The sequence below is a fragment of the Xiphophorus maculatus genome, chromosome 13, assembly GCF_002775205.1.
Source record: "Xiphophorus maculatus strain JP 163 A chromosome 13, X_maculatus-5.0-male, whole genome shotgun sequence".
Taxonomy (NCBI): Eukaryota; Metazoa; Chordata; class Actinopteri; order Cyprinodontiformes; family Poeciliidae; genus Xiphophorus; species Xiphophorus maculatus.
Window position 1 is genome coordinate 21985511 of NC_036455.1, and position 23599 is coordinate 22009109.

The 23599-nt window shown below is 37.1% G+C and overlaps 3 protein-coding genes across 4 annotated transcripts; all 3 read left to right on the forward strand.

Annotated features, from left to right (window-relative positions):
• The first annotated feature begins 286 nt into the window (after nucleotides 1–286).
• fam133b (family with sequence similarity 133 member B) lies at nucleotides 287–5590 on the forward strand. The gene is made up of 11 exons (XM_014470122.2): nucleotides 287–417; nucleotides 1452–1549; nucleotides 2798–2876; nucleotides 3096–3197; nucleotides 3283–3315; nucleotides 3494–3562; nucleotides 4074–4172; nucleotides 4268–4306; nucleotides 4391–4480; nucleotides 4743–4805; nucleotides 4947–5590. Exons 1-11 carry the CDS (start codon nucleotides 394–396, stop codon nucleotides 5040–5042), a joined length of 792 nt encoding a protein of 263 aa, XP_014325608.1. The 5' UTR covers nucleotides 287–393; the 3' UTR covers nucleotides 5043–5590.
• A 1775-nt stretch (nucleotides 5591–7365) lies between these two features.
• Nucleotides 7366–15240, forward strand: LOC102217769 (granulins-like). The gene is made up of 9 exons (XM_023345079.1): nucleotides 7366–7611; nucleotides 7939–8112; nucleotides 8510–8641; nucleotides 8854–8950; nucleotides 13581–13730; nucleotides 13844–14146; nucleotides 14301–14474; nucleotides 14669–14812; nucleotides 15044–15240. Exons 1-9 carry the CDS (start codon nucleotides 7553–7555, stop codon nucleotides 15122–15124), a joined length of 1314 nt encoding a protein of 437 aa, XP_023200847.1. The 5' UTR covers nucleotides 7366–7552; the 3' UTR covers nucleotides 15125–15240.
• A 93-nt stretch (nucleotides 15241–15333) lies between these two features.
• On the forward strand, nucleotides 15334–23433 carry LOC111610535 (zinc finger protein 267-like). Of its 2 annotated transcripts, none has more exons than XM_023345076.1 (7): nucleotides 15334–18041; nucleotides 19701–19865; nucleotides 20099–20251; nucleotides 20604–20729; nucleotides 20862–20894; nucleotides 21641–21787; nucleotides 21866–23433. In XM_023345076.1, exons 1-7 carry the CDS (start codon nucleotides 17852–17854, stop codon nucleotides 22567–22569), a joined length of 1518 nt encoding a protein of 505 aa, XP_023200844.1. In that variant the 5' UTR covers nucleotides 15334–17851; the 3' UTR covers nucleotides 22570–23433. The 2 variants fall into 2 exon arrangements, with proteins under 2 accessions (XP_023200844.1, XP_023200845.1); XM_023345077.1 differs by having other exon boundaries at nucleotides 20640–20729.
• The last annotated feature ends 166 nt before the right edge of the window (nucleotides 23434–23599 follow it).

Consider the following 23599-nt stretch of genomic DNA (forward strand, 5'->3'; position numbering starts at 1 on the left):
TATTATTATTATTATTATTATTATTATTATTATTATTATTATTATTATTATTATTATTATTATTATTATTATTACTGGGGGTTTAAGTCTCTTGGGGGACTGCCTGCTAGCCTGGGGGAGGTTGACAGCAACTTTGCTCTAGTAAAGGTTAAATTTAGTAATACTGTTGTATAATTATAACGTATAATTTTTCATTTGTTGCATAACAAAGTTTGTAAAAAAAAAAAAAGAAAAAACTATAACCCCCAGAAGGCGGCAGTATTGCCTCGACACTGATTAATGTGATTACCGTACAGCCGAAGAAGAGTACATGTAGCCGTTAGCTTCATTCTATGCAGTGGTTAATCCAATGCTAGTAAAGTAACTAATGTTTTTTCTCATCATTGGCTGGATATGGGCAAAAGAGACAATCGAGTGGTGAGTGTAACTCAAGTTAGCTTAAATAAGCGTACAAATAATTTGCTCAAAATCATTTGTCAAACGTCTCAGGTGAAAAACAGTATTAGCATTAGCATTGGTGGCAACGAAGCATTTTTTTTTTTCAGTGAATATGTCAAGCTAAATATAAACACGTTAGGGGTTAAATGTAAAAGGGGAGTGCAGTTGATTAAACATATTGTCTATTTATCTAACATAAGGCGTTGTGTTATTGAAATGAATAGCTTCATGCTAAAATGCTAACTTTAGCTCTTCATTTGTGCAGTGCGTAAACAGTGGCTGATGTAAATATGCCAAGCTGTCACATTCCAGCTTAAACCTTTATAAGTCTTCTGATGTGTTTTGTTTATTATATTAATATTGCTCTAATGGTGTTAGATATTAGTGTAAAGCCGATTTGTGGGCTTTTTATTTATTTTGTGCATTTGAACGACGCCGTCGGAGCATAAATAGCTACCCTAGTTTAAAAAGAAAACCTAAATTATTTGTTCATGCGGTTCATGTTTTTCCATTACATCTTTAAACAGTCACATCTAGAAATATTTAATGTTTTTTTATTTTATTTTTTTTTTTTTTTCATGTTAGAATGATCAAGTTTCACTTTTGACTAGAAAAGAAAGATAATTACTCCGCTGTCTGGTGTATCCTATTTATACTTTTAAAAAATGTAACAATTCGTATTCAAAAATACTTCGTTGGTTCCAACGGGAAAATAAATAAGGACACCTTATTTAAGTTTTCAACTGTGTACAGATTGTTAGCTAAAAATCTGTTTTTCCACTTGTTCATTTAAGGTAATTTTATTTTTATATGAAAACACAAACAGTCTAAAGTTGATCGTCCAAAAGACGTTTTTGCCCAGTTGTGTTCTACTTAGAGGACAGCAGTTTTGTTGAATTTATGGCATCGTGGTTCTTTCTTTCAGTAATGCTTTTGATATCCATCCAGAGTTATTTTCTTAATATTATAGTGTCTTTACAACATTATAACAATGGTCTTCTGTCATGTTTCAGGCATACATAAACCCCATTGCAGCTGCTCGAGCCAAGGGGCCTGTCCAGAACTCCGGACCAACTATACAGGATTACTTAAGCAGACCTCGACCAACATGGTTAGTTGGCAACAGGAACCAAGATGAAACAAATATGTTTGCTTACATGAGACCGTACAGACCTTACAGTGTGTACGGGGTGTGTAATTCACACACTGTGAATTACCGACACTTTGGATATAATAGCAAACATACAAGAAGTCCAAACAATATTTTTGTTGAAATTGCTATTGTGGTGTACTTGAAGAAAACTGTTGAGTCATTATTTTGTCTCAGCATTATAGGCTACAGTATTATATCAGGGCTGCCAGAGAGAAGAGGAAATAAAGGTTTTTTATTAATATCATTATTTAAAAGCTACATGTGACCGCTTTGTTTATGGATTCTTTTGTAATTGTAAATTGAGTGAATTTAAACCACAAGCACAGTTATCTAGGTCCTTTATGAGTCCATCTAAAATGTGAGATGTCCCAAGCTTTCCTTGTGCAAGCATAAATGGCAATAAAAGACAGGAGGTGTAAAATGATTTTGCTGCCTGTCAGCAGAAAACTTCTCTCCTGCAAAAATCATCTCATGACATGACCCCCCTATGAAAGACTTGAATCTAGAGTTGTTAGGTCTATTTTAGTTCCTAACCTGCAAAGAATCAACCAGAGACACAAATTACTTTTCTGCAGAAGATGGGAGCAGAGCCAGACACGGAGAACCGCCGTCAAACACTGTCTGTGATCAACTCCGCCGGCTCTTTGTCCCCAACTGCTTTTTATTATGATTACAAAAAAGGAGGTTGGGCTTTTTCACACAGTCACACAAAGAATTGACCAACGACCTTTACTACAGGATGTTCTGGAACCTTCTGTGGACATGGCCTTACAAGGGCACGAGGCTGACCGTAACCAATCAGTTTCACAGGAAGCTGATAACACATGATTGTGTTAACGTTTCTAGCTTCCAGGCAAAAACATCCTAAAAACAGTTAATAATGTACTACAAAAGAGATAAATCAAGTAAACATCAAACAGAATAATAATATGAAAACATAACCTTTAAAATAAACTCATACGTAAATAAACCTAGAAAATAATTCTTCTAACATGAGTCAATACAGAGCATTTCTTAAGTGTTATCCATTACATGAATGTAACGTTTGCACAAAGTTAATGCCTATGTCTGGTTTGAAGTGAACTCGGTGCTTAAAAATCTTAAAAATGAAAAGGCACTTGCATCTTTTTTTCCACAAAATGAATGCATTACTTTGAAAATTTAAGGTTGTCGCATTCTGAAACTTATTCACCTTGTGTTGAACAGGGAAGAGCTAAAGGAGCAGCTGGAGAAGAAGAAAAAGGGATCTCGGGCCCTGGCTGACTTTGAAGACAAAATGAATGAGGTATTGTTGCAGTAACCTCCCAGTGGAGGCCTATCCACAGGCCTACGTGTGCAGGAGCAGTCAGTGGTTTAGACACATCAATCCACTGGTTTCAAATGATCACGACCAAATATTTTACTTGCTTCTCTTGTTAATAAATGGATAACTTTAAAGTTGCAATAATGTTCCTTGATCTGCATGAATCATGTCTGTTGTTAACCTTCGTAATGTTGTTTGCAGAGATGGAGGAAAGAACTGGCTAAAAACCGAGAAAAAAGGCTTGGGGACAAAGAACGGGACAAAAAGTCGATGGATAGCGAGGACAAGAAAGACAAAAAAGAGGTGTGTAATCAGATTTTTGGCTGATGATCCCATTGAATCACGCTTACTCAACTAAGCTCTTCTTTGCTTTTGCACACGCATCCAGAAAAAGAAGAAGGAGAAGAAGAAGTCTAGCAGGGTGAGGAGAGACTTCCAGTATTTTGGTTGGCAACTTTACCGCTCTAATCCTCTTCCCTCCCACACACGCATATATACGCGGTTTCCGGATTTAAAAAATCTGACTTAATCCACTTAACTACAGTCAATTGTATTGGCTCAAATCTCATGAACCCTGCTTTTAATGTGTTTTGCTCAAGCATTCTTCATCTTCCTCCTCATCGAGTTCTGATTCCTCCAGCAGCTCTTCTTCAGAGTCCGAAGACGAGGTAAGTCATGCCTGAGATGTTTAGTAAAAACAGACGTATAATTGAACTATTCAACTTAAAGTCTAATCCTAATCTGCTCCCTGGGATTATAATTGCAACGTTTTACTTGTTGTGATGTCTGTCTAGCCAATATAAATACATATAACACATCTCACATTAGAATTGTTTATAAGCAGGTACCCTGGTCAGATTGGATTTTAACAACGTCAATAATTGAAAGTGTCGACTTTTTGATTATGTAAATTCAATATGTGTTTGACAGATTAAGAAGCAGTTTCTTCAAAAGTTCATTGGAAATAAAGCGGACTACCATTAATCTAGTCTAATAAGAGCTACAGCTTTTTTTGAGCTGTAGATGTAGACGAGATTAATGCCAGTAATCATTAATCTAGTCTAGGATTTCAATTTTGTCCCAGTTTCAATCCTGCAAACCAGGTGGTCGGCCATTTTGTGACCACTGAACACAAATTGAATAACTTTTTTTGAAACGAAATTGTATGTATTAACACAGGATGAAAAGAAAAGCATAAAGAAAAAACGGAAACGCAAGCGATCTTCAGCCAAGAGACCATCGGACATCTCGGATGACGATTCGGATGCTGAAATCAAGGTTTTTCTTTTTAGAATGATTCATTCTGCCCTTTTTAAGGCGCTTAGGTAAAAAAGAAATAAAAAATCTTAAAACTGTTCTATTTCTTTCTTAAGAAAAGGAAACGAATCAGGGAAGATGGAGAGAAAGACAAGGTAATTTGCCTGAACCATAAAGCTATAGAAGATTTAAAGTCAATGAAACATTACAAAAATGATAGTAAACCTTGCCTCCATCAGGATGAAAAGGAGCGTAAAAGGAAAAGGAAGGCAGAGAGAAGTCACAAAGACTCCTCATCAGAATCGACTGTTAACTCAGATTGGGATGAGGTATTACTTATTGTTGCATTTATTATATTATTACAGGAACTGACTGACTCAGTTCTACGTGCAGAATTCAGTAAAATGTAAATAGTATTTTATTATTATCATTTCAAAACATGTATAAGCATTCAGACATCTTTTTCGTGGTTTAGAGGTTCCTCTATGGCCAAACTGCTAAAGTTCCCCTCACTGTTATTAAACGTTACCGGCAATAATATTTTAGGAGGTTTTGTAGTCAAACATTGATTAACATTTGTTACTTTTATAGGCTGAACCCAAGAAGAAAAAGAGAAGTAGCGAGGAGAGGGAGAAATTCACTGTAAAATTCACTGTAAGCAATTTTAGTTACTATCCTCCCCCCAAAAAAATGAATGTCGTCTTGCTATTATTTTATACATTGGCACTTTAATTCATGTAGTGTGCTGTATATACGTGAAATTATTTGTTGAACAAAATACATTTCTGGCTCTAGGTAAAATCCAAGAAGAAGAGGAAAAAGAAGCACAAAAAACACGGCAGAAAAAAGAAAAAGAAGGCAACATCTCAGTCGGACTCAGAGCTTGACTAAAAGCCGTGTCATTACAGTGCTCCTGTTCTCCTCACACTTCACCGGTGTCATTTTGCCTTTGATTGTGGAAAACCTTTTTCACCCAGCTGCAGTCATCAGGATTGAAAAAAAAAATGGACATAAGATGTAATGCTGGGGTCCTTCTGTATTTGGAGTCGAGATGAGGGAACTACCGGTACATCTTTTTTTCTCTCCAGCAAGGTTTTGTTTTTTTGGGGGGTTTTTTGTAGATTTTGAGGATTGAGATGATTTAAATTTTTATTGTGTTTCTTTCCCATGCATTTGGCTCTAAGTCTGTATGCTCCCCCCCCCCCCACGTCATACCTCACATCTTCCACCACTACACAAGGCTGTTCTGCCGGTGCCTGTGTCATGCATGTAGATCCTGATGTCTTGCCAGCCTCATATTGAAGTTGGATCTGTTATAGGATGTTAGCCACGCAGGTAATAGTGAACTCAAGAGATTCTTGTTTTGTTCAGCAAGATGTTACATTGCAGTGTATATGTATAAACTACAAGAATTCAACAAATAAAAAGTGTTGTTTTAACTTTTTTTTTTTTGGCTTTATCTGGTTGGAACTTCAAGTGTAACACAAGTGATACTTTTTTTGTGTGGGTGTGATTGTGTAACATATTTGACATTGCAATCTTAAGTTTCACTTAAGATTAACTCCTAGATGTTTTATGTGTACAAGTAGAGCTAAAAACCTGAACATACTGTAGACAAAATCAATAATACATCAGTCATTTCAGAAAGGGCATGTAGATTTTTTACACTTTTGAAATATTTCAGGTCTTTATTGTAATTTGTGTAATTGCGGCTTGCAGATAATGGGGAAAAAAATATAACTGTTTTAGACAGCTTGCGAAAAACAGCATATTCATAGAAATTTGAGGGGATGAAAAGCATTTGGTAGGAAAATGTGGAACATGGATAACTGTGGCCTTATGATGATTGCTGAGCAAAGTCCATTCAACAATTTGGTAGATCTTCACGAGAAGTGAAGTGAATTCAGAACCACTTTGTACAGACAAATTCTGTATATGAGCTAAAATGTTGCATTCCTTGTATCAGGTCATTCATGAACCATAAATGAAGTCAGAAGCAAGCCTAGGGAAATTGAACTTGGGGCACAAAGTTGCTATATAGACGAGGAGTTGTTCCTTCAGAGGGCAACACGGAAATACGCAGGACAAACAACAAAGCACATACTCGAACCTAAGAACAGTTTAGAGATAATTTACCCAACAGTCATGTAGAAATTGTGTCATTGTGCTGTGACATGAATGTAAAGAGTCTTCAAAAACAAAATGCAAAAAAAAAGATTCAAGAGTGCTTCAAATTTGCTAGAGATGAAACCCCTTGCACTTAAAAATAAAACAGACTAGCTATTAAGACTTTGGGGAATTTGTACCTTAAAATAAATTATGTAGACCTAGAGAAATCTGTGCATGAGACGAGACTAAAACATTAAGGTTGAACTGCTTTAAAAGCAAACCAGACTAGTTGAAACTGTTGCACAGGCTTAGGGTGATGTAAGATAAGTTCACAGTGGATGTAGAAATCCAGGTTTATTACAGTTTGTCATCATGTTTTGAATCATTATTGTTTGAGTCTTGTGACTGGGAAACAGTGTGATGTACCAAAGGTCAATAATACCACCTCATAATGTATGTCATGCTCCTCGAGGTAGGTTTTTGTGGGAGTGTTTTCAACCCTGGAAATAATTAATCAACAAACCTAAAGAAAGGCTTGTCTGGCTTTGTATCTTTGTATCAAGGGGAGTGTCCAGTGTTGTATATAAAGAGCAAAGTACCAAGCTTGTGACAAGAAGCTGTTGTATCACTTCGTGTGCAGAAGGTAAGAAATTACAAATATCCTAAAATCAACTTTTTTTTTCTTTTTGTTTTACTCTGATGCAATGTATTATAAACTATCCAGTTACTTTGTCTTGACCTGTGGGCAAAAGTTGGAATGCAAAGATTATGGCACAAAAATAAAACAAAAACAACTCTCACCCTTTTTCCACCAGATGTTGAGCACCGCTTTGTGGCTGTGTGTCGGAGTCTTTCTCTGGGGCTCTGCTTTTTGCGACATCAAATGTCCCGATGGAACTCCCTGTCCTGATTTGTCGACATGCTGCCTGACTGCTCATGGATATGGCTGCTGTCCATATCCAAAAGTAAGCCACATGCCTTCAACCGTCATGACCTTTAAACACCTGGTGGCAGTTATTCTTATTGAGTGTTTTTGACTTTTCTACAGGCTGTGTGCTGTACTGACAAGGCCCACTGCTGTCCCTATGGATATCGCTGTGACCTTGCCACGCAGATGTGTGTGAAGCAATACCAGCCATGGATCAGGATACCGATGGTGAAGAAAGTGGCTGCAGAGGTTCCAAGCACACCTGATCTGACTCTGACCCCCTTAGAGGAGGTTGAAGACAACAACGTCCCTGACCAGACAAAGAGCTCAGTTGTCTACTGTGACAACTTTTATTATTGTCCTGATGGTACGACTTGCTGTAGACATCCGAAGGGTGCCTGGTTCTGCTGTCCATACTCTCCTGTGAGTAGATCTGTGAGCTGAAAGGTGTCTCTTGTCATAAAGGAATTGATAGAAAATATAGTGAGGATAAGCATTCAGCACGTCAATGTTTGCACAAGTTTAAATATTTCTAATGAGGCCATCGGCATAAAATTCACAGCTGAACAACTTGAGTACTCCTCACTTAGAAACATATCAAAGCAGATTAGCTCACAAATGGAGTAAAGGGTAAAAAAAAAAAACAAATGCTGAATGCAAATTTTACCTACTGTATTTTCTTTCACCACCTATTGCAACTTTGCAAGAAGGCTACCGTTTTTGAATATCACTGCATCCGTTGTCTTGTAGGGAAGATGTTGCCTGGATGGCTACCACTGTTGTCCGTACGGTTATGACTGTGATTTCACTTACACTCACTGCATCAGGCAAGGCCTGGAGTATCCGTTCAACTACAAACAAGCTCTGGCTTCAGTCCCTGCCTCTTTCCTTGCAGCATCTGAAGACCAAAACAACGAGCAGGAGGTAAAATCTATGACTCTGTTTTCACCCATGATCCGTTGCACAAGTATTCACGAGCCTTTAATTTCATCACATGTTATGATGTTACAACCAAAAGCTCTGATGTAACACACCATCCCCATGGTGAAACATAGTAGTGGTAGCATTGTGATTTTTAATCATTCTCTTTTTCCTTTCATCTCCTTGTTACTGCTCCCCCTAGTGGTCAAAATGTGTATAGGCCTTCCCTATTATGTTGATATGCTGCATTTTGTAAAACAAAAACACATTTTAAAGTGCTTGAAGGATTAACATTTTTAAAACTATCGAATTAATGTGTTGTGCATGAAACATACTGATGCTAAAATATGTAGCTAGGAGACAAAATGAAATAATGATGACATTGTCCTTATTTTTACAGACAATTTTTGCAGCTCAAAGAGAAGCCACTGAGCAGGGAGTTATTCGCTGTGATGAACAGTTTTACTGCCCAAATGGTTCACGTTGCTGTAAGGGACTCAAAGCCCAGTGGAACTGCTGTCCTAACTAACGGGTACGGGTCATTGTTCTGTTCAGTTGTTTAGGAATAATTGAATTTTGACATTTAGCCCTGTCATACTGCACATTTCCAGATGTGGTGGGACAAGTAATAGTAAAAGCCAATTGCGAAAATTGAAAGTCTTCCTTTACCAAATATGTAGAAATTAATGTGTTGACTGTAAAAGATTTGTCCTTATTTATCTCTAATGCTGAATCTAATTTCAGGGTTTTTGCTGCTCTGATGGTCAGCGTAAAATTATGGAGCCTCCTTCTCCACCACATGCGGAAGACAGAAGATGATGACCACAGGAACACACCAAAAGTACTCAAATCACATTATTCATTTTTACTTGGCTACTTTTTCTCTAATGATAAGTAAACATTCCCAATAAAATCTCATTGTGTCTCACTGTCTCACTTAGGTTTTGTACTGATTATTATGACTGTCATATATAATCTTCCTGCCTTTATGTTACTTCAGGGGAATGTTTAGCAACAAGGAACAATAAAGAATTTGTGTGACTTTCTCCATTGTTGTAGTATTCTGAGGATATGAATTACTCATGGATATAAGCCTTCAGTCAGATATGAGCTTTGCTCAAGTTTTGAATCGCACCCTCAATGCACAGGAGGCTGAACGGTGAGCCAGATGAACGTTCGTTCAGATGAACGTGGCTCTAAGTGGAAAACAAGACAACATATTTTATAGTTTATAGTGCCTACAAAAAGTATTCACCCACTTCAATGTTTTACCTTTTTTTGTTGTTGGTTTGAGAAATCGGTTCTGTTCAACAAAATTAGTCTTTGACCAAAATATTTACCAAAACAAAAGCCCTTCCTGTCAAAATGAAAACTGATTTCTGCAAAACAATGAAAGTTAAATTACTCAATTTAGCATAAAATAAGTGACTGCATAAATATTCACCACCTTCAAGTCAGTATTTATTAAATGCATCTTTGACAGCAGTCATAGCATTGAGTCTGTGTGGAGAGGTTTCAGTCAGGTGTGCACATCTGAGCACTGCAATTTTACGCCATTCTTCTCGTTAACCTGCTCAAGCTCTGTCAGGTTGCGCTGTGATCGGTTGTCAGAAGCCCTTTTCAAGTCCTGCTATAAATTCTCTTAGATTGAAGTCTTGGCTTTCGCTAGGCCCCTCGAGAACATCTTTCTAGTTTTCTTCAAACCACTTCTGCTGGGTGCTTCAGGTTGTTGTCATGCTGGAAAACAAATGTTCACCGAAGCTGCAGTTCTCTTGCAGGTGGAAACAAACTGTTCTCCAGGACTATATCTTGCTGTGTTTTTACCGTCTACTTTGAAGGAGCTGAAAATTTGTAATTATTTAGTAGAAATATTTTTTTCTTTACTAAAGGAGTTTATTTATATATGTATTGTTCAAAATGTCAGATTTGTTGATCATGACTGATTTGTTAAAGCAATAAGAAGGCAAAATCATCCAAGGGGGCAAATGATTTTTATAGGCATTGTATTTTATATTTTCCAGGCCTTTTCTAGGCAAGCTTGAGACAAACAACCAGCACAGGGTGTGCAGAAAAGTCAGACCGTACAAGCATCAGCATGTAGGATATTATAAGATGATGAGGTATCAAAACATTCCTGTTAATGGTGGTTGGTGTACATGCTGGTCCTTAGACTTTTCTACAGTAAGTGCAGTGCTGTGTTTTTAATTCTGTTCACCGTAGTTTGACCCTCCAACTATACACATGCAGCACGTAAACCAGCATTGCTGTTTTTGTTTTCTGAACTAACTGATCTAATACCAGCATTGGTAGCTCACCTCCTTCTGTCCAGATGAAAAAGTAACGAGTCTTCTGTTTGATTTCCTGATTCTGTGGGGATTGTCTGATTCATAACGCTTTGCAACTATGGAATCTACGGAAACTTTCACAACCAGAATAAACACTGGTTGCCAAATAGATAAACTGCAACTGGACAAGGATTGAAACTGATTCTTTGATACTTCCTCCTGTTAATGCCATAGAGCTGCTTATCAAAAACTCTATTAAAAAAAACAAAAGATAGTTTTCTATTTGAAAATAATATAAACTATTATCTTTTTGGTAATATATATCCTCCCTTTATTTTAACTTTATAGGAGACATTACAACTGAAAATGGGTGCATGGCTCATTTAGCAGTTGGAAACAAAACTTTAGTCTGAAATGTATTAATGGTGATTGATTTAGAACTTCCTCTTACACCTGAAAGTAAAAACTTTATTATTGTGAAACAGTAAAACATCCCAGGCAGTCATACTTTTTATTTTGTCTTGGGGTGCAGCTAACCCAAGACTTCTTCTTTCTGCAATGTCATTTTAACGGTTATTCTTCCCACAGACTGAACCCAAGAGGGAAAGGAGAAGTAGTGAGGAGAAGGGAAAATTGATTGAGGTCAATTTGTTAATAACCTTCACCACACAACCATGCAAACACAAGATCCTTACAGTAAATGAAAGGTCATATATAAAACTGCAACAAAATGTGGGCTTCTATACTTAGTTAAACTTATTATAGGTTTTTAAATGTTTCAGACATAATGGATACTCAAACGTTTTGAATTTCCTTTTCAAGTAGCAGGTTTAGACATGCCACATGCCACAAAAAGGAAACCTAAGAGTTCCCTTTTTCCAGAAATGAATAATGCCTCAGTGCAAAATCAAAGTGAAGTGTGTTTCTCAAGGAGGTAATTGTATTGCACTGACAACATAAAATGATAAAATAACAAATGAAGGAGCTTGACTCCTTAACAGTTTACACATAGGGGTTCAAAACTTGATCCAAATCTTTTAATTATATAACCATTTCTGACATGGAAATTTGGAAATACAGCTTTTAGATAAATGCTGTAATATGAAAATTTTAAGCTTTGGATTCATTTGCATATAGGTTTGCAAACTGTTAAAATCCAGGGAATAAATGTCTGTAATCTTTAAAATAAAAATCTAAAACTCTAGAGTGTCTTTGGCATGTTTCTACATGCTTCATGTAGTGGAAAGACTTAAACTTTTTGGACTGGTCTTATGACTCAAAAATTGCACGTGCGCCTGTAGCCTTGTATAGTGATTACAACACCCACCTCCACTGTAAAGCCAAAAACGTGCAGCTCCCTCTGCACATCTTGACTATGTGCAGAGGGAGGGTCTACTTTCTGCTATAAAGAGCGAGAGTGGCATACCATTTAAGGGAAGTGGGGACCTTGTGACAGGAAGCTTTTCAATCACTTCATTGGCGGAAGGTAATACTTCAATAAGTCTCATTGAATTATTTTTTGAGATGTAACTGTTTTATTAACCATAATTTACAGCTACGGTGAAAGCTTTACTTAAAAACGTCATTGGCCTGAATATTCTGTTCTGACTTTTATTGATTTATATGAACCATTGTGTTTTTGATCAGCTTGACCTGAAACACGACATGCAATGCTACTAACTTTTAAACAGCAAGAATCGGGTGTGTGTGTGTGTACATACAGGTTCAAATGCACACAAACACCCATCTGGTTTATATTTGGTTAAATGTCTCTTAGCAAGTTTCACTTTGACTGCAAGCATTTTGTCAACATCGGCAAGCGTGTGGCGCAATTCTGCCTGGATATATCATCTTGGTATATAATTTGAATTGGTTGCCACAAACTTGACTTTAATGGCTGTAAATTGTATTCCTAGAATAAGTGGCATGAAGTTAGGACCACTTCAGAAGCTTCCTGTCAGCCTGCTTTATCTGTTTCAATGCTGGTTTTCTTCTTGTGTGTTTGGGATTATTTTCCCAAACACACATAAAATTATTAAGCGTGGTGATGGCTGCTTAATTCTTGGTACAGTGTTTGAACGTTGTCTCATTTGACCATGAAACATTTCTCCTGATACAGTTGACTTGTCGATGTGGAGTGTGAAGTGAAGCTAGAAGTTGTTTACTTTCAGGCAGGTGTTTCTATCTTGTCTCACATCCTCTTAGTTTATAGTAATTTAAGTCTGGCTTCAAAGTAGACTAAGGCAGCTGTTTTTCTGCACTTTCTTTTACACTGTAGACAATGACTAATTTTTGGAATTATTTTCCATCTGATGGTGGTAGCTTGGTGCAGTTCGGATTAATTGTTGAACCTCGGACACAGTTGGATGTTACAACAGAAAACTGATCCACAACACTCTGGGAAGCTTGTTTTTCAAAGCCCCGACCTTAACCCCACTAAACATTTATGGTGACTGTTTAAATGCTCAGTTCTTCTATATTTGGTGATGAGACATGACCCACATTTCTGAGTGAGTCATGTTTCATAATTTTGTAATATGGCTTAAAACAGGATTTACAATGATCATTGACCTGTTTAGGAATGCGGAATAACTTAAACCAGTTGAGTCACAATGAACTGAACACCACAAACTAAATGTCAGCATAACCACTTCTGTGTTGGCTTCAGAAGGTTTCTGTTGGTCATGGGAAAATGATTCAGTCTCTTTTAATGCTAGCAAGGAAAGCCATGAACATGAAATGACTCAGAAGGTCTTGGCTTTTGTGTCGTTGGGTCATATTTGTGACATAAGTTAATCAAAATACAAAAAGAAGAAACAGGAACAAGAAAGAAGCAGAGTAACAATTCAAATCGGTCACATTTAAAAATTAGCTTGATGAAAGTGCCTGGGTTTACGCTGGGGGAAATATTGCTTCATATGCTGTTCCTTAAGGGACATCAGTCATCTAGAACTGATCTCCATTTTGTAAACCTTACTTCCCAGCCATCCCCAATATTTCAATAGGATTTAGATCAGGGAAACATGGAGGGTGGTCCAAAAAACAAATATTATGGTCCTGGAGGAAGCCTTTGTCAGACAGGTGCTGTGAACTGCAGTGTTATCCTGTTGAAATAAACAACCAAATTTCTAAAAACTGCAGCTGCTCATACTAGAAAAATTAACACGGACTTTCTCTCTCCATTAGATGTCGAGGATGACTGTGTGGCTGTGTGTAGGAGTGTTTCTGTGGGGCTTTGCATCTTGCTCCATCAGATGTCCTGATGGGAGCTCCTGCTCTGATATGGAAACCTGTTGCCAAACTGCTCGTGGATATAACTGCTGTCCGTATCCAAAGGTACGTCACATTCTTTGAAACACTGACACGTTTAAGTCACTGGTGTGGTGATGTAGTAGGCTTAAAAATACTTGTGTCACTGATTCTCCCTCCTTGCATTTGTCTGGGTGAAGGCTGTCTGCTGCAGTGACCTAGCCCACTGCTGTCCCTCAGGTTATCTCTGTGACCTTGCCACTCAGATGTGTGTGAAGCAATACCAACCATGGATCACCATACCGATTGTGAGGAAAGTGGCTGCAGAGGTGTCGAACACCCCAGATCTCTCTCTGACCCCTTTTGAGGAGGTCAAACAAAACAATTCCCCAGAACAATTAAAAAGTTCAGGTGTTTACTGTGACAGCTACACCACATGTCCTGATGGCACGACTTGCTGCAAACACCCAAAGAGTGGCTGGTTCTGCTGCCCCTTATCTCCTGTAAGTAGACCTGCAAACTGATGAGCAATTAATCACTTTCTGGGAGAAATTCCTTTTGTTTTTTCAATCCAGTTCTTGAAAACATGTTTTGCTGTTCTTTAACTAATTTCTACAATTTCTTAAAACTAATGTCAAAGATGTTTTTGTCTTGTAGGCAAAATGTTGCCTGGACGGCTTCCACTGTTGTCCGTACGGTTACGACTGTGACCACACTTACACTCAGTGTGTTAGGGAAAGACTGGAGGATCTGTTCACCTACAAAAAATCTCTGACTTCAGTCCCAGCTTCTCTTCTTTCAGTGTCTGAGAACAAAAGCACTAAGAAGGAGGTATACCACAGTATGGCAGTTTTTCTTTCCGATTATATTTCTGCTCCCCTTAGTGGCCACAAATGGATAGCACCTTTACCAAAAAAAAAAAGATTGGCAAAAATGAATATTAAAAATACATTTAAACAGATACAGAAGAATAGTCAGCTTGTATGTTTAGTTTTTATCTAATTTTTTCTACCTTAATTTTGCAGACAGCACTGACAGCTCTGACAGAAGCCAGTGCTAACTCCTTCAATCAGGGAGTCATTCGCTGTGATGACAAATTTTACTGCCCAGTTGGCTCAAGTTGCTGCAAGGGACCCAAAGACAAGTGGAACTGCTGTCCTTACCCACTGGTATGACTTACACAACTGTTCTGTTGTTTGGGAATCATTGGCACACACTTTAACACATAACAGTTATGTGCTTCACAATAGAAGTTGGAATGGTACAAGCAAAAGGATAAAGTAAAAAGTAATTTGGGATACAGAAACTCTATCTGTTCTGTCCAGAAATGTAGAATGAATATTGCTTGATTGTAAAACCTTTGTGACTACTTTTGTTTTAACTCTGTGAATAATTTTCAGGGCGTGTGCTGTGCGGATGGGAAGCACTGCTGTGAGTATGGATACCAATGTAACCCCTCTTCCTCCCAATGCACAACGTAGACCACCGGACGACGACTTGGACACCCCAAAAGCACTGAAATTGCATTATTTGATTGTACTTGGAGAATTTTACTCGGTTTTGCTCAACATTTCCAATAAAGTCATTTAATGCCTTATTACCTCATGTAGGTTGTCTCCAGATGACAGTTTTCTGAGATTATTGTGATTAATATAAAGGGTCTATCTGCTTCCAGGCTTGCTCAGGTCAAAGCTTTTTGATTGAAAATATATTTAGAGATGCAAAAAAATGACAGCTTATTCCAGCTTCTTATTTTCATTAACTGCTTCTAAGTTTTCTCCTATTCATTATGACCTGCTTTGCAAATTAAAATGAGGAACGAATATTTTATGACATTTCAAATGTTGACAATTAGAATTGCAGATTGTTCTTTTTTAAATAAAGTTATATACCTTTATCAAAAAGGTTTGTTTTTCACTTGCCAAAAGTTGATCAGGGTTTTCATATTTTACGAGCACCGTCTCTACCTTTCTTTAATATATTTGTTGTTAACTGAATGATAGAAAGACTGGGGAAGGATAAATATACGGAACATAAACACCTGGACAGTTTTACATGTAATGCTCAACGACCAACTGCTGCATGTATGTAGGCATTCATGTAAGAAATGCCTACAAGCATGCAGCAAACAGACAAGCATACATACTAAATGAATAAGTAGGCAGAATAATTGAGTAGGACAATGTCAAAATAAAAGATACAGCAACAACACAAAGTATTGGGGTTGTGCCTTTACACATGGACTTTAGTAACATACTATTTTTAAAGCACATGCTGTCCTGATATGCTATTAGCCTACTTTTTGCAGCCACAACAACTTCAACCCTGAGAAGTCAGTCTATGAACACATTTAGTATTTATTCTTTTACCATGGCTTTTGTAAATTCAGGCACTAACGGTGAACAAGAACACAAGGCTGCTCAGTTACACTGACTGGAGGACTAATTAAAGACCAGACAAGTTTACTACACCAAATTCACTCTGGCTTGGAACAAGAAAGAGCATTCATTTTACTAGATTTAAGGGGCCAAGTCCAACTCCTGAATATGAGACTGTGACAGCTGTCCCTACTGTCACACAGAGATCTGAATGGTAATCGTTTTCTATTCACCCTTAACATTATTTTACATATTGATTAGTGAATAGTTTAGAATTTTATCTTTAAAATGATTTTCATTAGCCTGACTCTATAGTTAACTATTTGCAGTGCACACATTTAGTTAACTTTATCTGTCAGTTCTTTATATTTTTTTTTGCTAAATGCAACAAATTAATTTCTTCTTCTTTTGAGTTACCAGTTTCCTTTGGAGATGCTGCTGGAATCACACAGAAGAGCTCCAACTAATTGCTGTCTTTATAAGACCTCAGTGGGTCATTCCATTTGTTTGCCAGGCGAAGGGGAAATTTGGTCTTCTTTAGTTTAATTTGACCATTTCTTTAATGTTTCTTCTTTTTGGAAGTTAGTTCAGTTCTAATATTTATTTAATTTAAAGATTCAGTAATGTGTTGACCAGTATTTGTTTAAATTCTTGTGTGCTTAATTACCCCCTTGTGTGTTAGCAGTGGTCTGATCAGCCACTATTTAAGTTCCCCTCATGTCTTGTTTGTTAGGTCAGTTTTGTGCTTGAGTTCTTTGTGTTACTACCTGAGTTGTAGTTTGTTATGTTGACCTCAGTTTTGGGCCCAATTCATCATTTTTGAACTATTTTTGGACTTTTTGTAATAAATTAAGAATATTTTTTGGAATCCATTCAACGTCTCTGTGACTGGTCTGTGTAAAACCCTCACAGAGACCCACAATATAGTCCCCCTACAACATTATGTGCTCTTCATTAAGCTAACAGTAAACTGGCAGCTACCTGACTGGAACCAAAAAAAGACTCTTTAAAATATATGCTGGCCACGGTGATTTAACTCCATTGTGTGGCTAAATTGTACACAGTAATGTACTGCATTACGATTTGTAATGTGTATTAAGAGTACATGAACTTTAATGAATTGTTCTTTGCAGAGACCACTGACTAAGTTGACTGAAGCTAGTAGCAACGCCTTTGAGGAGTGAATCTTCCCTTGGGATCACCAGAAAGTTCCAAACGGACAGTTTCCATCACTGCTCAACATTTTTCAATACATTTTATAATGCTCTATTGCCACTGCCAGTTTTAGAAAAGAGTAAATCTTGAGAACTCTTGTTTGGATCAAATAAACTCAGTTGAGCCAAAGAATTGCAAGAGTTGCTGCCCATGTCCTGGATGTGTGGTTGGCTGACTACAGCTACAGTTCCCTATGAGTGGTTGAGATTGCATTTTTTTTCCTTCTACCCTAAAATACACTTGAAGTATTAAAAAATTGTCTTTTGACAATTTCTGGAGAGCATTTGGCCAACTTTAGTAGTCCTGGTATTGTAGACCACAAAATGTAACTTAATGTTGGGTGTTTTTTTTAGTAAACTGGCATATCTAACGTTTTTTGAACGTCACTTGCATTTTTTTTAACTTATGGTTCTGAAAATTCTTAATATGTTCTTGAATATTGCCTGCTCATGTTTGCGTCCAACATACTCCGGTGCGAGAGGGGGCGACATTTTAAACTGGTCATGCAATCCGCAGATAAAACCGGCTGTTTGAATGCAAAGAGCGGAAATGTTCTTTGACTGGAGTAGCGTTTCTCGTGTGTCCGAAAGGTCTTAAGTGGGTAAAACTGTGAAAATGAGCCAACTGGAGGAGCTAAAGTTGTTTGTGGCTGGGCGACTGCGAACTGCTACATCCGAAATCCTTGATGTCATCGACAAAACTATAGAAGCGTACGAGCAAGAGGTCACCCGGCTGAAGGAGGAAAACAAGCGCCACTCGTCTCTGTTGGAGATTATCCTGAAGAAAAAGTTGCCAAAGAAACAAGGTCAGTCCATGCCGTATTGGTTTGATTCTCATGATTAATGAATTCAACAGAAATGATGGTTTGTTGTGTCCGCCTGTTTAATTAATCACAAGCATCCAGTTTCAAACAGACTATCCATCTTATTCCCAGCCCCCATGAGGCTTTGTGTGAATTTTGGGTGCGATTTCCGCCTTGACCCACTTGTTTACATGTTGGTAACGCGCTAATCTTCTTTAGTGACGGGTTTTTGCTATAAAATACGCGTAAATATAAAAGTTGATGAGTTGTTAGTAATTGATATCTGGGATTTTTAAAAATAGAAATCCTGGTGCAAGCAGCATTAAATGTCTTCACTTGAAATGAGCTCACCTCTTGCGTTCACTAAACCTGCACCACCGTGCTAAATCAGTCATGACAAGGTTCTGTCTTAGCTTCATCCAAATAAAGTAGAAATTGGCCCACTGCAGGTATTGCTGAGAAAGCAGGCGCAAATGGCTGAAGGCAAGACGCAACTCTGCAAAACATGAGTGGAATCTTTTACAGACATTCCACAGTCCACAAGATGGAGACTGTAAAATACAGACAGACTGCAACAGAGCTTGAGTTTGGTGGGGATGGTGCACTCATTGGGGCCTGCCCATAGCAATGCATAGGGAGAGCAGTGACTAACATTCAGTCAACATTCTTGTGATTCTCCATATGCTACTTTGTAATTTTTTAGCTTAGCATTGATGCATCAGAACGCTGTGTCCGAACCGACCCGCACACTTTGGCAGGCCCCGGTTACATTTCTTCAGGAATTTTCTAGTTCCCCATCTCCATCCCTGGGCATGACCACAGTGTAAGCTGTTTTATATATATATATATATATATATATATATATGTGTGTGTGTGTGTGTGTTCAATATTGGAAAAGCTTTAAAAAATGGAAATAAAAAAAATTCAATTAACCTTTTAAATGAAATTAAAAAAACTGTTGCCTTCAATGCAATGACACGTTCCTTTAGTAAACACTTAATCATTTTTACCAAATGAAGCATCTGCAGCTAAATAATACTTCTAAGATCATCATGTGAAAAGCTTAGCCTACTGTTGGGCTTATCTGTTTACTTTTTTTGGATTAACCTGTTAATAACTGAATAACAAAAGGTGCTAATAGGAGATTTTTCTCTATTTTGTTTTATTTTTTACAGAAATGCAATTGGGTGAAACTAAAACTAGACAACTTAAGGAGTTCTGGGTAGCACATGTCTACAGAAAAATTTTAAATATAACATTTTTGTGCAGTTTTCACTTCATTACTGCTCAGCATGTGTTCTTTAAGCAAACTGACTTTTTACATTACAATTATTCCAAGTAATCGCTGCAGCCCATACACACATCCCAGTCAAGACCTAAACTATTTACTCACTTTTGTGGGGTTTTTTCTAAGACATATGCAGATTCAATAGCAAAATAAAATGGTATCTCCAGATATAATATAAGAAGCTGCTTAAAACCTTTCTGTGTTAAGTTTCATGTTGTTCATGTAGACATTTTGGTTTTCTCTCACCAAAAAAAATCCTGAAAGGTTAATTAATTGTGACTAACTGAAAAGAGAGTCACACCTTCTGCTCCAGAACATACATCGAGGTGCGCTCTTCATCAGTTTTTTTTTTTCTTCTCATCTCTTCTGTGCAGGTTGTCATGTAACCAACACTACAACTACAGAGGTTGCTGCAAAGCTTGTCACTGACTGCAGTAACGCTCCTGCTGTTAAAGAAGAAAATTCTCCTTCTGGCCCATCTGCTCCAGACTCAGGAGTTAACAGCAAGACCCAAACATCTACCTTTAGCGCCACTGTTGGTGAGAATCATGTTTATTTTGCCAGAAATTGTTGCTGATCATAAAGTAACTTTCTTCTCCATAAACAAACGCTTAACACCTTTCTAATACTTTATTACAAAGCATAGCTTTGATTCATTTTTGGTGTGCCCTAAATATGAATTGCTTATTCCACTCAATGTCTCAAGCATCAGAAATGTCTTTGTGGCACTCATCCTTTCTTTGAGCCAATCAAATCTTTTTTCGTCTCCCAGGGCAACAGACTGTCTTCATCTCCAAAGAGCGCCTTCTCAGGTTTTCAACCATGGAGAACTGTTTCTTCTGTTTCAAGCAAGTGCCTGCCTCAAAGCACCACCTGATGAAAAGACATTATGATATAGCCGTCCATTTTATTCAGGATGACATTGGTAGGTGTAAACATTACGTTTGAGAACTTTGTTGAATAAAATTTCATACCATAATTTTTTCCAATGTCCTTGAAACATTTTATGTAGTACTTATTGTCTGATGTCTACTTAAGACAGCATAATGAAAAACTCATACTTTTACTGTGCATTAATATTATTCACATCAAGCATCATTTCCATATAATTTTGAAAACATTTGCTTTTTATGGAGTAACTCGCATGCTTTTTTTTAGGCAATAAATGATTTAATTAATGGCTCATTAGCTGACTGTGAAACGATCCATTTGTTGTTTTTTTTAAACTAGGTGTTTGCCCCTAATCAGCAAACCTGGTTGTTTTTCTCTGTTTGCAGAAAGATTTGTGATCCCATGTATGTGTTCTGACAAAGTTCAGGAAAGAAGTCACTGGCACTGTCCGTGCTGCGAGAAGGTCCTTAATCGGAGATGCATCTTTAAAGTCCACCTATCAAAACAACATGGCAGGTTTACTTTTAGATGTGTTTTTACTTTTGCATCAGTTAGGAATACAACTAACCATGCATAATGCTATATGTGTAATGTTTGATAATGTTTTCATTCACTTAAAGATAAGTGTTCTCTTTTTCTTCCAGGTTATACTGTTCTGCAGACAAAACAAGGGTCAGGTCAGTATGTATGTTTCATATGTCATAAAGGACCACCAATGTCTTAATTTTTTTTTTTTTTTGCCTGCTTAACTACTGTTTTTTTTGTTGTTTTTTTATGGTCCAGAGGCGCCTATTCCATTGTGGTTGTCAGATGTAGCAATAACTGATGGATTATTTTCTAACTTTGATTATTATTATTTTTTTCTACTGATGTACCCAAACAGTAAATTTTCATAAATTCTTTCTTGAGTAAGATTTAGGTGGTGCATAAAATGACACACAGTTGGTTAGCTCATGTCTTACTGGTAAAATCTTAAGACTTTACCAGACAAATCTTAAAATTTTCTAGAATGTATTTCATTTAAATGGGGTTTGAAATTGTTCCAACTAATAGAAAAATTGGTAATATCATTTTTATTATTTATTCTAATTATTTTTTTGTCTTGTCAAAAAGGAAAAAAAAGATTATTAAACAAGTTGCTCTCCTTACTATGAATAGGACAGTGTTTAGTATTTGAATTTATTTGAACAACAATATCTTTATTTTGAATATAATGAATAATGAAAGATTGTACAAATTGAATTTTGAATATTCGCATTGTTCAAAGGTGCAGCAGCCTGATTTCTAGGTTTCTGTCATAGTGTGTATTTGTTCCCCTTTATTTTTGCTTTCTGGAGGCTAAAATTTGTCTTATTAGGCACTAAGCCAAAAATCCTACCATGTTTTTGTTGAAATAATAATACAGCAATGCTTTTCTCTCCAGGGAATCATCGTCTGCCTTACACTGTCATGTTTGAAGAAGAATCTTCGGGCCTCGAAGACTCCGAGGAAGATGAGGAAGAGCTCAGCAGCATGGAACAGCAGCAGGAAACGACTTCACTTCTGCTTCAAATGAAAGAAAAAGCAGCAGGTATCAAACTACAAGTCATGGTACAGCTACATGAACAGTCCATGTAAAACTTTTTTTTTTTGTCCTCAATTTTCTCAGGCCAACTTCTAAATGTGGTGGATGCCCAACATTCTGGTAGCAGTCAACCACAGCAACACTGTCTATACCTAAATCAAGACCGTGGCATGAACATCTCCTTGAACACTCGCATCCAAGATGGAAGGGAAGTTATTGTCGTGGAAAGTCATCAGAATAATGGCTTTGGTAAAGTACTGGATTCAGCTGGCAAAATGCAGCAACCAAATGAAACCGGTGTTGTAACAAAGGGCAAATCCTGCAGCAATACCAAGGAATCTATCCCGACCAAATCAGCATCCTCAAGTTCAGTTGACTTTAGTCCACCAAGCAAAAAGCATGCAAAAAATCAATTAGCAGACCTAAATCTGAGTACAGCGACAACAGAGTTATCTGCCTCTCAGAACCGTGATGGGTCGTATTACTGTAAGGCATGTGGAGAAATCTTCCATTACTTCCACAAGCTAAAGATGCACGTGCAGAAACACGCAGGGGACAAAATCTGTATTTGTGGGGTTTGTGGGAAACGTTTGATGCTCAGTGAAAGTCTACACCAGCACCTGCAGAACCACAACACCAAGAACGTTTGTGGGACATGTGGTAAGCAGTTTTCAAGCCAGTCTCGCTTTCAGCAGCATAAGACTTTTCATAAATCAAAGACTAAATACAAAGTCTACAATATGATCACACCTGGATTCACGCAGGGCTTTAAAAAGTCTAAAATTTGAAAATCTTGTCCAACTGAAAACCCTTAAAACTGAAATTGGTGCTAAAGGGCTTAAATATTATAAGGTTGTGTATGTAGATAAGTGTTTTGTTGAGAAGATTACTTAGGTTAAGATAGCTGTTTTGATTTAATGGAGAGCTAAATTGATCATTTTCAGTGGATAAACATGAATCTTTAAATTGATAACAAAAAAGGCTTTCTTTTGTTAAAATGTTAATTTGAATGTTTCTGGTAATATGTCATGTTGGTCTTAGATTTAATTCATGATCGTCTTTAAAAGGTCTTAAGCTTATCCTACTGAAACCTGCAAGAACCCTGTTAAACATGGCTGAAATTCTCCAGGAATCAAATCTTCTATGATTGTTGTCCTTTAGCAGCATTGTTCTCATATGTTGCGCTCTAGTGATAGAACCTATACCCAACTGTAATGCTTGTTCAGCAGTATTCATTCAAATAAATGTCATATATGTCATATATATATATATATATATATATATATAATATAGAAATCATTTATATTTGTTACATAGATTCTTAGAATTTCATACTGTCATGTAGTGTGGAAAACTGAGTACACCCTTAATGATAGAATTGTGTTGACAATCAGTTTTTGGTTGAGACATACAACTGTGTTAAAAAATGCCAATTCTGTAGGATATAGTTAATGACCAGCTTCAAGTGTTGCTAACTATTAAACTAAGTGGTTATTGGGTTACGTAACGGTAAAAGTCATTCTCTAGTAGAAAACATTTCAAATAGTTGCCATCAGGGCCGGTCCAAGGCATAAGCAAACTAAGTAGCCGCTTAGGGCCCCAGGGCCACTATGGGGCCCCCTCAGAGGAGCTGATTTTTTTTTTTTTTTTAGTAATAATTTCTATGTCATTATAATATCAAAAACACACAATTTCAATATGAAGTGATTTGTTTTTACAATAATATATATTTGATAATGTATGTAGAAATCATAATTTTTGGATTTAAAGAAAAAAATTAATTGCTCCTGGGGGGCCCCTGGTGGCCGCGGTAGGTAC